At 41.8% G+C, this 16,250-nt stretch overlaps 1 protein-coding gene across 2 annotated transcripts in view; it reads left to right on the forward strand.

The window, feature by feature from the left end:
- Window positions 1-16,250, forward strand: part of eif6 (eukaryotic translation initiation factor 6) — an 82,492-nt gene that overhangs the window by 54,407 nt on the left and 11,835 nt on the right. For both annotated transcript variants that reach the window (XM_060919132.1, XM_060919133.1), the window contains exons 4-5: window positions 15,621-15,796; window positions 16,071-16,247. In XM_060919132.1, the coding sequence (XP_060775115.1) occupies window positions 15,621-15,796; window positions 16,071-16,247 (353 nt within the window). The remainder of the gene's footprint in view (window positions 1-15,620; window positions 15,797-16,070; window positions 16,248-16,250) is intronic.

The following is a 16,250-nucleotide window of genomic DNA, read 5'->3' on the forward strand; positions in this document are numbered from 1 at the left end:
CCAGCTGTTTTCTATTGGACAGATCAAGACTGCGAGGTCAGTGGGGTACTTACCTGTTATGTAGATGACTTCATATGGGGAGGTACACACAATTTCTCCAAAACTGTAATACCACACCTCCGGTCTGTTTTTCAAGTTGGACGTGAGGAAGACCATAATTTCTGTTACGTGGGGATAGACTTTGTTACTGCGGGCCAAAATGTTCAAATGCACCAAGAGAACTACATTCAACACATGCAGCCAATACATGTGGATCCTTCAAGAGCTGTTGAACAAGACTCCTCTCTCACTAAGGAGAAGAATCAGCTTAGGTCAAAGATTGGTCAGATTCTCTGGGTAGCGAGACAAAGCCGGCCAGATGTCATGTTTGATGTTAGTAACTTGGCATCCAAACTAAAAAATGCAGCAGTGCAGGCAATCCATGAGGCAAACAGAATAGTGTGCAAACTTAAGTCCAAGAAAGTAGTGCTAAGCTTTCAACACTTGGGCAGAAACAATGCTCTCAAGATTGTTGTGTTCAGTGATGCCTCATTTGGAAATCTTTCAGATGGAGGCACTCAAGGAGGACACTTGATTGTTCTGATGGGTGAGAATGAAAACTTCTCACCACTTTCTTGGCGGTCAAAGAGGGTAAATAGAGTGGTGCAAAGCACCCTTGCTGGAGAGACATTGGCAATGTCTGATGGAATTGATAACGCCATGTTTCTTGCTACATTGTTTTCTGAACTGTCCAAAGGAGACGCCGAACACACGCCACCTATAATCTATGTCACAGACAATCATTCTCTTGCTGATGCACTGATCTCCACAAAGTCTGTCTCAGAGAAAAGACTACATCTGGAGATAAGCAGCATTAAAGAATTTGTCCAAGCACAGAAGGTTGAGCGTGTGCTGTGGTACAGCACAAAAGAACAACTTGCAGACTGTCTAACCAAAAAGGGAGCATCAGCTCACCAGTTACTAAAGGCACTGAGTGAAGGACGATGGAAACTTGAATAAACAAATTACTTGTCAAAGTTTTAAGTAAAGAAAAAACTTAAAGATGTTACTGTTTACACTGTTTTCAGGTGATGTTCATTTCACTGTGTAAAAGAATTATATTCTGGTTTTTTTTTTTTAGAACAGTGAGTTTGTTAACCTTTTGTTACAAAATGTGCACATGTAAATATCTGTTTGTCTGTATACCTTTTTAGTTAATCCATGCATTTGTATTGGTTGCTTACAATGTATGAAGAGAGGAGACTTTTATTATGACTCTGGGCGGATGTTGACAGTTCAGCTGAAGTGAACATGGCGGTGGCCATTAAAGTTATCTTATCGGGAACGAAGTTTAACGGTGTGTTCATTTATTAGTCATCAATAGCCAATGCCCCTCAACAAATCAGAGGTCTCGTACGAGTCTTCAGTAAAATGTGCAGAGGAGAGACCACTTCGTAGGCGCCCAATGTGCCCGTGACCTTCTCGCAAAACACATCCAAATCTTTGCAGTTTGAACATTCTTGGGCCTGAATGCAATGTAAATCCACTGTCTGTTGTGTTGCTGCACCCGCCAAAAACAGATCTACGTGGCATGGCGATAAATTTGCTCAAAATGGAAGTTCAAAGTTGCAGTCAGCTCTGTGTTTTTTAGTATCACAGAAATGGCGATGAGACCGATAGACTTCCTGCTGTGATGTTACGGACATTGTCATTCATTCAGAATGCTACCTATATGAATCACTTTAATCGTAAAAATTACAATATTAGATTTATTGTTAACGCTTAAAACTATTCCTGTGCCATTCTTGAGGTCTCAAGGCATTTATAAATGAAAGTGAGGCCATGGCTCTGTGTATACGCTTTGAGTGTAAGATGGTCATCTGCCTGCCAACCTCAGGTAGCGATTCCACAGCTGTGGTGTGGTGCCACTGTGTACTGACTTAGGTAAGCACCATGTTACATAACCTCAGTTCACGATGTAATCCTCCGTGGCCGAGTGGTCTTGAGCACTGTCTAGGAAAGGAACAGATTTTGCAACATCGGTTTGAATCCTGGCATGTATCAATGTATTTCTGAGCGGGCTAATTTTTTTTCCTATTTATGTACCTTTTGCACAAGTTCCTGAGATCCATACTGCTGCGTTTCTATAACCTTTTAGAGCCTCTAACATAACAATTATATACCCAGGCCCATGATGTATTGTAGCTTCTATCTCCCAATCAAAGAGTAAACTCAGACCTGCACAGGTCTCTAGTTTATAAATTTAAAATTACGTAGGCCTAGGGACATTGAATGACACATTCTAAGGATTTTGGTTGTCAAAATATTTTTTTCCTATATTTGTACAGGTGGTGAAACTATTGAAAAGAGAGCAAGTTTTCCTCAATTCAGACAAAGGTTGTCCCGCAAGCACTTCTTGTTTGCCACAGCTGTGTTCCTATCATTATTTTCTCTAGTTCAGTGATGTGCGAATTTCCAACACCAAGACCTGGGATGCACTTGAAACTTGGTTGCACAAAGCTTTCCCAGTATATGTGGGCAAAAATGTCAAAGTCCTGGTGGAAAAGGGTTTACAAGGAGCAGGCATATGCAAGCCAGGGTTTTATGATCCATCTATCCATCCATTTTCTTCCGCTTATCTGAAGTCGGGTTGCGGTGGCAGCAGGCTTAGCAGGATATTTCAGGTATCCCTCTCCCTACCAACGCTTTCCAGTTCCTCCTGGGGGGTCCCAAGGCGCTCCCAGGCCATATGAGACGTATCTTTCCAGCATGTTCTGGGTCTACCCCAAGGTCTCCTCCCAATTGGACGTGCCCGGAAAACCTCCAAAGGAAGGCGCCCAGGAGCCATCCTAATCAGATGCCCGAACCACCTCAGCTGACTCCTTTCAACATGAAGGAGCAGCGGCTCTATTCCGAGATCCCTCTGGATGTCTGAGTTCCTCACCCTATCTCTAAGGGTGAGCGCAGCCACCCTCCAGAGAAAGCTCATTTCAGCCGCCTGTATCCGTGATCTCATCCTTTTGGTCACTACCCAAAGCTCATGACCATAGGTGAGGGCTGGAACGTAGATTGACTGGCAAATTGAAAACTTTGCCTTCCAACTCTGTTCCCTCTTCACCACAACAGACCAGTACAATGCCTGCATTACTGCTGACGCCACACCAATCCACCTGTCCATCTCGCGCTCCATTTTACCATCACTCGTGAACAAACCCCCGAGATACTTGAACTCCTTTACTTGGGGCAGCAACTCACTCCCACTCTTTTTTTTGGCAGAGAACCATGGCCTCAGACTTGGAGGTGCTGACTCTCAATCTAGCCGCTTCATTCTCTGCTGCAAACCGTCCCAGTGCTTGCTGAAGGTCGCACACTGAAGAAGCCAATAAAACCACATCATCTGCAAAGAACAGAGATGCAATTCTGGGGTTTCCAAACCGGGCACCCTCCTCACCCCGGCTGTGCCTTGAGATCCCATACATGAATATTGCAAACAGGATCGGCAACAAGGGGCAGCCTTGGCGGAGTCCAACACCCACCAGGAATGTGTTTGACTTTGTGCTGAGAATTCGGACACAGCTCACACTTTGGTTGTACAAGGATCGGATGGCTCATAGCAACAACCCCGATACCCCATACTCCCGCACTGCCCCCCCCCCACACACACAAACACACAAGAGCTCCCAGGGGACACAGTCATAAGCCTTTTCCAAATCTACAAAACATATGTAGACTTGCTGGTCATACTCCCATGAACACCCCCCCCCCCCCCCCCCCAAAAAAAAAAAAAAAACAATCCTGCCAGGGTAAAGAGCTGGTCTCACCATGGCCATCTGCATTGCTCCTCCTGAATCTGAGGTTTGACAGTCAGTTGGAATAAACTTTCCTGGGGAGGCTGAACAGTGTGATACTCCTATAAATGGAACACACTCTCCGGTCCCCCTTTTTTGAAAAGAGGAACCACCACCCCTTGGTCTGCCGTTCCACAGGTACTATACCCAAACTCCACGCAACACTGAAGAGGCATGTCAGTCAAGACAGCCCAACGATGTCCAGAACCTTCAGCATCTGAAGGCGAATCTCATTCACCCCTGGTGCCTTGCCATCGAGGAGCTTCTTGACTGCCTTAGCAACTTCTGTCAGAAATATGGGTGAAGCTTCCCTCAAGTCCTCAGACTCCTCCTCCTCCTCCATGGAGGACGTGTAGGACAGGTTCAAGAGTTCCTCAAAGTGCTCCTTCTACTGCCTGACAATATCCCCAGTTTGGGTCTGCAGTTCTCCTCCCCAGCTGTGCATAGCCTGAGGCCAGCCCTGCTTCTCTTTCCTGAGTCGCCAAACGGTTTGCCAGAACTTCCTTGAGGCCAACTGAAAGTCTTTCTCCATGGCCTTCCTGAACTCCTCCCACATCCAGGTTTTTGCTTCAGCAACTGCCGAAGTTGCAGCCCTTCTGGCCTCCCGGTACCTGCCTGCTGCCTCAAAGGACCCCTGGGCCAACCAAGCCCAAAAGCCCTCTTTCTTCAGCTTGACTGCTTCCTTCACTGCTGATGTCCACCAGCAGGTTCTTAGGTTACCACCACGACAGACACCAACGACCTTTCAGCCACAGCTCTTAACAGCTGCCTCTACAATGGAGGCTTTGAATATAGTCCATTTGGATTCCATGTTCCTAACCTCCCCCAGGATGCATGAAAAGCTCTTCTGGAGGTGGGAATTGAAGACCTCCCGAACAGAGGACTCTGCCAGACATTCCCAGTTCACCCTCACTACACGCTTGGGTTTGCCAGGTCTGTCCGGCAGCTTCCCTATGAGAGACAAAACTATGAGAGACAAAATGAGAAGAAAAATCCAGAAAATCACATTGTCTGATTTTTTTTTTTTTTAAGAATTTATTTGCAAATTATGGTGGAAAATAAGTATTTGGTCAATAACAAAAGTTCATCTCAATACTTTGTTATATAACCTTTGTTGGCAATGACAGAGGTCAAACGTTTTCTGTGTCTTCACAAGGTTTTCACACACTGTTGCTGGTATTTTGGCCCATTCCTCCATGCAGATCTCCTCTAGAGCAGTGATGTTTTGGGGCTGTCACTGGGCAACATGGACTTTGAACTCCCTCCAAAGATTTTCTATGGGGTTGAGATCTGGAGACTGGCTAGGCCACTCCAGGACCTTGAAACGCTTCTTACGAAGCCACTCCTTCGTTGCCCGGGCGGTGTGTTTGGGATCATTGTCATGCTGAAAGACCCAGCCACGTTTCATCTTCAATGCCCTTGCTGATGGAAGGAGGTTTTCACTCAAAATATCACAATACATGGCCCCATTCATTCTTTCCTTTACACGGATCAGTCGTCCTGGTCCCTTTGCAGAAAAACAGCCCCAAAGCATGATGTTTCGACCCCCATGCTTCACAGTAGGTATGGTGTTCTTTGGATGCAACTCGGCATTCTTTCTCCTCCAAACACAAGTTGAGTTTTTACCAAAAAGTTCTATTTTGGTTTCATCTGACAATATGACATTCCCCCAGTCCTTTTCTGGATCATCCAAATGCTCTCTAGCAAACTTCAGACGGGCCTGGACATGTACTGGCTTAAGCAGGGGGACACGTCTGGCACTGCAGGATTTGAGTCCCTGGTGGCGTAGTGTGTTACTGATGATAGCCTTTGTTACTTTGGTCCCAGCTCTCTGCAGGTCATTCACTAGGTCCCCCCGTGTGGTTCTGGGATTTTTGCTCACCGTTCTTGTGATCATTTTGACCCCATGGGGTGAGATCTTGCGTGGAGCCCCAGATTGAGGTAGATTATCAGTGGTCTTGTATGTCTTCTATTTTCTAATAATTGCTCCCACAGTTGATTTCTTCACACCAAGCTGCTTACCTATTGCAGATTCAGTCTTCCCAGCCTGGTGCAGGTCTATAATTTTGTTTCTGGTGTCCTTTGACAGCTCTTTGGTCTCGGCCATAGTGGAATTTGGAGTGTGACTGTTTGAGGTTGTGTACAGGTGTCTTTTATACTGATAATGAGTTCAAACCGGTGCCATTAATACAGGTAACGAGTGGAGGACAGAGGAGCCTCTGAAAGAAGTTGTTACAGGTCTGTGAGAGCCAGAAATCTTGCTTGTTTGTAGATGACCAAATACTTATTTTACTGAGGAATTTACCAATTAATTCATTAAAAATCCTACAAAGTTATTTCCTGGATTCTTCCCCCCCCCATTCTGTCTCTCATAGTTGAAGTGTACCTATGATGAAAAGTACAGGCCTCTCTCATCTTTTTAAGTGGGAGAACTTGCACAATTGGTGGCTGACTAAATACTTTTTTGCCTCACTGTATGCTTGAACAGAACACTTGTGTTTGTGTTTCTTATGGCCAATCCATTATGAGCACAGAACTCCAACAACAAAACACCACTCGAGTTTAGATCAAGCAGGCTGTTCCTCCCAATCACCCTGCTCCAAGTTTCTCAATCATTGCCCACGTGAGCAATAGAGTCCCCAGTCGGCACCCTGTTCAGGACCCCACCCAGTGACTCCAAGAAGGCAGAATACTCTGTGCTGCTGTTTGGTGCATAAGCACAGTCAGTCATAGTTTTCCTCTCAGCAACTTGCAGTTGCATACAGGCAACCCTCTCATTCTCTGGGGAGAACTCCAACACAGTAGAGCTCAACCAGGGGCTCATGAGTATCCCCACACCTGCCCGGTGCTTCTCACCTTGGGCAACACTGGAAAATGAGAGCTTCCACCCCCTCTCCAGGAGTTTGGTTCCAGAACTAGTGCTATGCATGTGAGCTCAACTATATCTAGTTGGTACCACTCCGCCTCCCGCACCAGTTCCAGTTCCTTCCCCACCAGAGCAGTGATGTTCCACATCCCAGTCACTAGCCTGCGTTGCTGAGGATCAGCACGCTCAGGCTCCTGCCCTTGCCCGGCTCATGTTACACCCGATCCTGGTGCCTGTCCTTGTGGGTGGTGGACCCACATGGCAGCAGCTCCATGTAATTTCTTCGGGCTGTGCCCGCCCACTAGACGCACGTGGGCGCGCTCCCTTCCCAGGTCTGGCTCCAGGAGGATGCCCCGGTTTCCCATTCCCAGGCGAGGTGCTGTAGCTCCTTTTTTGCCTTTCATTGGGGTGTTGAATCACTCTTTGTCTTGCCCCTCCCCTGGAACCAGTTTGCTTTGGGAGACCCTACCAGGGGCTGATTCCCCCTGATAACACAACTCCCAGGATCACCGGGACACCCAAACTCCTCCACCATGTTACGGTAGTGATTCTTTATCAGGGAGGGTTTTATGATAAGATAATAAATCTGGACTCCATGCGGGAACATTACAGGTTCCTGGAATATTACGTGAACGTTGTTGGATCCACTTCAGACCATAATTTTTCTGAGGGGTAAAGTCACCAATGTTTTACTGGTAAATGTTCAAAACTTTTGTATGGGAATTGACCACATCTGGATGGTTTTTAGGCTGTTTCCTGGTGTTTTCAAGGATAAAGCCTGTCCAAAAAAAAAAAAAAAAGCTGTACAAACAATAAAAACAAAATATCAGAAACTAAATACAGTGGAGCACCATTGTTATACAGTAGGTGGGATCCAAAGAGTCAGACTGTTGAGAATGAATCTGTGTTACAACAGTATGGAAAATCTTGCATGGCTTGAGTAGAAAACATTCTACGAGCTTTATTTTTTCTTTTGATAAACCAGTCCCCTGAAGATATCTGACGAAGAAACTGCAAGAACTATAATCATTTTTACCTTGCTGATACCTTTTTTTTTTAAATTGTTGACTGTCAGTGTCACAAATGTAATTTAAAAAAAAAAATGCCGCCAGACACATCTGCACGCTTTGAACTCTCACTCGCGCGCTTCCACTCTCTGAGCAGCGCACACCTCAAAGACTGATTGCATGCATTTGTCCCGGATTAGTGATATGTATGTTATTTAAATAAATTGTATTTACATGTATATGCATTTTATAAAATAAATTTATTCTTTACAAAAGTATTTTTTCCCCTTTAGAGACATCCTATGTTTGCATTGCAGGGTATTAAAAATACAAGTTTTGGCCTGCTCTGAACAATTGTAAGCATAGTTGTATGCAGCACAGTAACACCGCTGAGTTAATTACAATAGCAATGAGAAGAGTATGGACAATCATGTTATAATTGACTGCATGTAACAAGTAAATGAGATGTGTTCAAAGAATAGGACAATGATGATCATCCAACAAGCACAGTTCAGGCATAGTGCACAACACAGCACATTTTAGTCCTTGGTTTTACTGAAAGTCTGAAACTTTTGTTCGTTGAAATCTCATGTGGGCCTGTAGTCAGAAGAAATTAAGCATGTTTTGAAGATGTGTGATGTTCGCTGCAGAAGTATCGTTGGATTCAAACCATCTTGACACATTTTCAGGTAACTCTTCTTCCATGTCTGAGACTTCTGAGTTCTTGAATGCAGCTGCATAAAGTTAATTTTAAATTTTGGGAGCCATAAGCTGACCATGTTACAGCAGTATTTGTGTAATGGCGATCCATGCTATAATGATGCGCCACTGTAGGTGGAAACGAAAAAATTGTGATGCAGGAGATAAGTACTTGTGGGAAAAGCCATCCATCTTCCCATCAACTCAGAAAAAAGAGAGCTGTCAGCGACCATACAGAAACTGAAAGTAATTTTGGGGGAGCTGCTAAAAGTTCAATAGCAAAAAAAACGGTTGATGTACAGTACCAAAAAAACCCATCTGTACAAGAAATGCAACTGTCTACCCTCTCTGAAATGATAAAGGAAAAAGATAATTGCATGCAGTGTCTTCAAACTAACATCACAAAGACTAATACTCAGATGAAAAAGATAGAAGGGAAAATTAAGCAGTTGGAAGAAAAATCCACAAAGCAAAGTACAATACTTCTTGCATGCCAGAATGAACTGAAATCTGTCAAAAAAAAAAAAAAAAGAACTTGATTTGGACCATTACAAGTTTAAGCAACTGAGACAAAAATTCAGGAATCTGTTGAAGTGATGCAGCAATCAGAAGCATGTCACAAAAGAATGAGTATGAAAAGGAACTAGCCAAGTACAAAGAAACTGCTCCAGAGCTGCAAGCTGAACTGTCATACAGTACATTGAGTCATGCTAGTATTCCAACATCATCTGAATCAAACCAGTGCACAATGAATATAGAAAAGCGTGCAATGGAGCTGTTGACTGCTGCAAGGTGTTCATTCTTGTACAGTGAAAATGAGCAACACTGCGGCTTGGCAGAGTCTAACCTTCACCAAGACTTAAAGTGCATTTAATTCGGGGATCCTTCGGAGCGTATTATGCATGCCCTTGGGACCCAGTTGTTGTGGGAACCACCGGATACTGATTTAAGCACAATCAGCACGTGCAAATAAGGACATGGAGGCTTTGTGAAGTATCATCATGATCTCTGTCATATTTGTTTCTAGCCATGTTTGACTCTGCTTTTGGTTTCTTTTGTTTTTGTAAATATCATGCCTGCTAATAAACACACTTCCTGCACTTAGACCCATGTACCACTGCATACCTGACAGAAGACTTGTAAAGGCTCTGTGAAAACAGCGTGCTGATTGTGCTCAAATCAGTATCAGGTGTTTCCTATAATGACTGGGTTCAAAGCGTGCACGACGTACTCCAAAGGATCCCTGAATGTAAATGCACTTTAAGTCTTGAAGTTTAGACTCTGCCAAGCCGCTGTGTTGTTGCTCATGTTCACTGTATAAGAATGAGCACCGCGCTGCAGTTGTGAAATTTTTTAATTCCTTCTTATCTTTGTGAAAATGAAGTGAGAATGCCATAGGGTTTTTGACTTCTCCATTCAACACAAAGTCCAGCCATTCAAAACGATTTGCACGTCCAAAAACGCACAAAAACCTTCCCATACCGATCAGTAACGACTAACTCGTCTGAATGAAGCACTACAAGCATGCCCCCTGTCATGGCAGTGTAGTTACCATTGCTATGGGGTTATGTGACTGTGCAAAACCTCTATTGCCAGACCGTGAAGAAGAAACACATGCTTTTCTGCAATGCGTGCTTTCTGTTATGAATGTCATCAAAATGCAAAAAAAAGACTGAAACAAACATCAGCATGACCTGGAGGAAAATATAGGCAAACGATTAGGAAGAAACAATAGCCAAAAATTTGCTCACTTTGGTGGTGATGGAAAATCAAATACAGGTCACTTCATTCGTGCTGCTAACAACTGCTTGGGTCCTAAAAGTGATGAAAAAAGTGGTTGCAGAAGTGATTGGCTAGCCTTTTGTACGTGCATCTGTAAGGTCAAATCCAGAGTAAGCAGTTTCAGAATAAACTGTTTCAAATCCTCTTCTCTCAAGAACATATCAGGGAATTTCTTACCAGTTACAGAACTGACTTGACTCTCAAATTAGAAATTGTGAAACTGGACTGAGAGTGTTTGCAGCTGCAAGACTTTGTGAGAGCAGTGGGCATTTTATACTATAAAGTAAAAGGACCACATTAGTCCGTGCTTAAAGGAGATCTGGAATATGTGGACTTTGTACAAATATGTTCAGAAAATGCAGTCATTTCCTTTTGTGGGAGCAAGATGTTGGTGGGGTTTTGGATGAAAATTCAGACAGGATCTTTCCTGAATTTCAGCTTGGTAAAGATGGTACCAGAAAATCAAATTATGATGGATGCCCTGAGGAATCTGATTCGGGGCCTCATGGGTCACTGAACGTCAGCTTGCAGATTTTCTATCAGGTGGACAATTTGGAAAAGAGCCTAATGCTGAATGCAGGGCCAAGCTAAAACACTGCAAATTGACAAACTTACTGGGAGAAAATGCTTTTGGACACTTGGTCTTCAGTCAGTTTAAGCGAAGAAATGCTTCAGTGCATTTACCACTGTGGCATCCATGTGGTAAAATGCAACAAAACCCTGTCTGTGTGGCTGGCCAAGAAGTCTGCTGTTCATCAGAAAGAACTTATGAAGTTAGCACATGAAAAAGCCAAAGCTTGAGAAGAAAAAAGCAACGATTGAAGCTTCCAGGAAACAATTGCTCTTGGATGAAAAGAGCAATGGAGGACCATGTCAGTCACTAGCAGACATGGACACAATCACCAGTTCAATGAAGAAAACAGCACAAACGAGTTCTCAGAACTGAGATGCAGTATCAGAAGGTAATCTTGGGTTAAAAAAAAAAGCTAACTTTTTTTTTTTAATAGTTACCAATAAATCTCTTCATGAACTGAAAAATAATTTAAAGAACTTTGAGTCAAAATGAGGACACCTACTAATCAACAGCTTGATTCCAAATATGACCCTGATAAATCTGAGAGGAGTAATATTTCAGAGAACAGCAATTGAGAATCGGCGTCTGATGATTTACAGTTGGTTGACAATTTTGGTATTTACCAATTTAGTTCTCAAGGAGAGCATGCTGCCATTGCATCTGAAGAGCACTACCACATAGGGATGTTCCATTTCCTACAGAGGAACACGCTACTGTTCAGTTCCTTGTGAAGGGGCTACATGGACCGATACCAGTGGCCATCAAGTGACATTATGGGAGCTGTTGAAGCAGAATTTGTTGTGTAAATACGTGTACACCAAATAACGGAAGAACATGGACTGCAGACAACTTGCCTGTAGTTAAACAACTACACAAGATATACTGTGATGGATAGTTTAAGAAAAGGAATCCAGGCCTGTTGATGTACATACAGTTTAAGTACATTGTACATACATATATGCAGATATTGATACTGCTTCTTTATTGACTTTATTAATCACAATTGTTTTTGATACAAATTACTAATGAAGTGTTAATGCCACATGACAGTATAAATACATGTACATATTAATTTGAAAGACAAAGGACTTACCCAGTGAATTTGTGAGCAGTAACTAATGAATGGTGATGTAAAAGAAGTAGATATTGTTTAATTCTAAAAGAAATTGATGTTATTTCATTTTCACAAAGCTGCTATCCAGTAAAATTGTAAATTCTAAAAAGGGAATGTTTTAAGCTATATAACAGTTCAAAGCTGATGTTAAAAGCACCAATATTAAGAAAATTATGGCAGATTTACTTTTGAAAATCAACACCCCTGTTGACTTGGCTGTAGAAAATTATCTATTATTGTAGGAGAAAATTATCATTGATTGGGGAAAAATTAGACCTAAAATATGCACAGAAGTGTGTTTAGAAAATGTATAGCAGCAGGTATTTTAACATATTTTTGATTTTACTGATCTTGGAAAATAGCATTTTTGGCATTTTGACTGTTTGTGTAAAAACCAAGTCTGAAACAGTGTAATCTAAAATAATTGTAAATGCTGTAATTTCAAAGCCAATAATGTTATCTTAACGATTGAGGTATCGTTTTTTCATGGGCTTTCTGATGGACTATTGTATGAGAAAGTACCATAAAAATGCTTTGGGATACCTACTAATACTGATAATCATGATAATTTTCATCACTATAATCATGATCTATCGCGATTTGGCCTAGTGGTTCACGTATCCACCTCTCAATTGGGAGATCGTGAGTTCTACTCGTGTTTGGGTCATACCAAAGACCACCATAAAAATGGTACCTACTGCCATCTGGCAAGGCATGCCGCAATACAGATGTGAGTAAGTACTCAAACTCTCGCGGTTACCAGAGGACCAGCTCCCCACTGTAATCTTAACTATTTAATAGGTGTGAGGCTGAGGGCTACTGAAACGGAGATTGGTGCGGCCCGATGTGCCTTGTGGCATGGAAAGGACTTTGAATAATAATTATATTAAATTTTCATACTGTTTCACCTCTCCTACTTACATTCTAGATGGCAGAACTCCCAAAATGCTAGCATAAAAAGGTTAAACTGGCATAACAAGCTCAGCATCTTATTCCACTGTCATTGACTGTCAGGCCTTTTAATTTTCAATCATTGAAGGTAACTGTAAAGCTGAAAAATGACTATGAAAGCTACAGTTAGCCTCCCGGCATGTGGTGCATTCAGTGCAGTGGCCCAAGGTGCACATTTTCTGTCTCAGAGTGGGGGGAAATCTCTTCAATATTCACAAGGAAAGTATCGAGTTAGAACGCTGTAACCAGCAACTGTAAAACAGCTATAGGGGAGAGCGGGGTAAGATGAGCCACTTTTTACATTTTTCATCATAACTACATGTTAAAGCCATTTTTGCTTCCAGTCTACACACCATACCAAATTTCAAAGTGTACTGTTACTATCTGAGCAAAAAATAATTGATAAGCTCTTATGGTTAGAGTGATATTACCTCTTGAAAAAAAAATGTCAAGTGGCTCAACTTACCCCATGCACGGGGTAAGATGAGCCACTGTGTGGGGTAAATTGAGCCAACACAAAACATGTTAGGTTAACAAAGTAAACAACTTTTATTATTAGAAATGCAATCAGTGAATCAAGTCAAGTCAACCAAGTGGGGGATAGGGCCGTTGCATAGAGAAGGGGAGATGAAGAGAGAGGTGATAGAACGAGATGGGATAGGGAGGGATAGATAGATGGATAGAGAGATATGCATAGATAGATAGAAAGAGGGATGGTTAGAGAGGGAATGAGAGATATACTATATTATAGAAATTACTAAAACAGTAGAACAGTGCCAAAAAATCTTATTTCTTTCAGTAGGTTAAAACATTGCTAAAACATGCAGCAATCATTCCATCAATCATTTCATCATTATTCAATGTTCCAAGCATTCAAATTGCAAGGGAACACCATTTGCCTCTCCCTCCGTGCTGTCCCCCCAACAGTAAAGGGGTGGGGCAATTTTTTCACAATATCCTGTCTTGACAGGACAGCCTTATCTTTCTCTTTGAAGACAAAGGTCGGCTTTCTTGCAGAGCCATGGCATGACCGGCTTCTTTTGACAAATCTTGCCTCTATTTCGAAGACATCCAATTTGATTATCTGGCCAATGAAGAAATGCACTTTCTTCTTCCCCGTGAATTTTGCCACAACATAATCCCCCACATCTAACAACTGGTCTTCCTCATCTGATGTCATATATATATATATATATATATATATATATATATATATATATATATATATATATAATGTTGTCATATATGACCAGTAAATGTGAAAACTTAAGTGTCATCCATATTGGGTAAGCTCAGCCACCAATGGGGTAAGTTGAGCCAGTGGCTCAACTTGCCCCACATCTAATGGCTCGTCTTACCCCGTGGCCACCATTTTGTAGAAAAATGCTAATAAAGGGGATTAGGCTAATCAAAATTATTTTTATTAGCATTCATATCATAGCTTAGAAAGCCACTAACTTAACCCTAATGTGTCTAAATATTATTCTACTTTTGTCTTCTCTAAATTATCTTCACTGTGGACAAACATGGAATTGACTTAGAAAGCACAAAAACACATTTTTATAAATATCTCCCTCACCTAGTTTGACATGTGGTGCTCCTCTCCACAAGTGTAAGTAAATGGTCCCGCCCCCCCTTTGAATGTGGTCACATGGTCACATTTGTTTACTGTTTCTTAGAAACAGGGGGTGGCTCATCTTACCCTCTGGCTCATCTTACCCCGCTCTCCCCTACATGTAATTCTATGGGTCAGTCATTCACACAAACTGCTTGATTTCACCACTGACAGCTTCGTGAAAGTGTCTGAGAACATGGAAAGAATCCCTAAGAGCTGCATTTTACTGAGTGAGTGTTTTATAACTGCTAAAACAAGTGGTGACAGGAACCAACTTGTTTCATAGATGTTCCATAACATTAAATGTAACTATAGTTTATGAAGTAATTGTTTATTAATTGTGCTCATTAATTTAACAAAAAAAAAACTCAAAGTAATTTGAAGTAAAATAAAATGTTTAAGGATACATCATGAATATAATAATCTTTTGACCTTATACCACTTTGGCATGAATTAGTGTCCTGTAACAGCATGCTCCATTATGCTTTACTCCTTATTACAATCATCCTAACTTCAAACCCCAGTTTAAGTCTCAGGTTAAAGAATTTTTATTCAGTAGTTATTGGTCTCAGAAGTCTTCAGCCTTCACTCGGTATTAATCATTTAAACACCCCCCCTCCCCCATGTATTTATTTACTATATAATTTTTTAACCCCACTTGCTATTGTATACTCTAACTTTTTGTTCCCTTGTTGATCATGTAACTCCTCTTGGACCACAATGGAAATAAGTGCTTGCACTTTATTTTTTTATTAGGTTATTGTATCATTCTTATATGGTGTCATTTTAATAATGAATAAATCAAATCAAGTCAACTTCCAAATATTGATGCAGTTCAAATTGATGCTACATTACAGGCATTTAGCAGACACTCTTATCTAGAGCAGTGTGCAAGTGCAAAAGTCAGGTACAAGACGTGCTGAACTTCTAGACAAGAAAGTTCTTGTGCCAAATGTAAAAGTGACAGAAAAGTGTCACTTGAGATTACATTTGTGATGTTAATAGTTTGATTCTGGAAAACTCCACTGTTAATGTCTGGAATTTTATTGAGAGGCACATGTTCTGATTTGGTTAGAATTAACCATTTAGTGTGCAAACTTGCAAATCCACATGACTGCATTCACCTTTATCAGTCTAAGGAAGTATTCCTGATTTTCTGCCAAAAATCCTTCCTTTCTTTAATAGGAAACCGTCACGGACTTCTCGTGCCCAACAACACGACAGATCAAGAGCTGCAGCACATAAGGAACTGTTTGCCTGATGCTGTGCGCATTCAGAGAGTGGAGGAACGACTGTCTGCACTCGGAAATGTCATCGCTTGCAATGACTATGTGGCTCTAGTTCACCCCGACCTTGACAGGGTCAGAATCATTTCTGTGTTCAAAGACTAAAAATGAATCAGTACTTGGTGTCCAGGGTTTGTTTTTCAAACACAATGTAAAAAATTTTTCTGTACTGTGTAAATGTGTGAACTAGTGTCACAAGTAAATTAATGTGTCAAAGTTGCAGATGTGTAGCAGAATTTTAAATTGGATCTAAATCATTGTCAGCAGTTGTAGGTATTTTATCAAATATGGTAAAATATGGTGTGCTGTGACAGTTTCCAGTGTGATAAATGGCTATTGTGTTGCACAGGAAACGGAAGAGATTCTGGCTGACGCTCTTAAAGTGGAGGTGTTCAGGCAGACGGTGGCTGAGCAGGTGCTTGTGGGTAGTTACTGTGCCTTCAGTAACCAGGGAGGCCTTGTGCACCCCAAAACATCTATTGAAGACCAAGATGAGCTCTCATCACTCCTGCAAGTGCCTCTAGTCGTG

This window comes from Neoarius graeffei, chromosome 4 (assembly GCF_027579695.1).
Source record: "Neoarius graeffei isolate fNeoGra1 chromosome 4, fNeoGra1.pri, whole genome shotgun sequence".
Classification (NCBI taxonomy): Eukaryota; Metazoa; Chordata; class Actinopteri; order Siluriformes; family Ariidae; genus Neoarius; species Neoarius graeffei.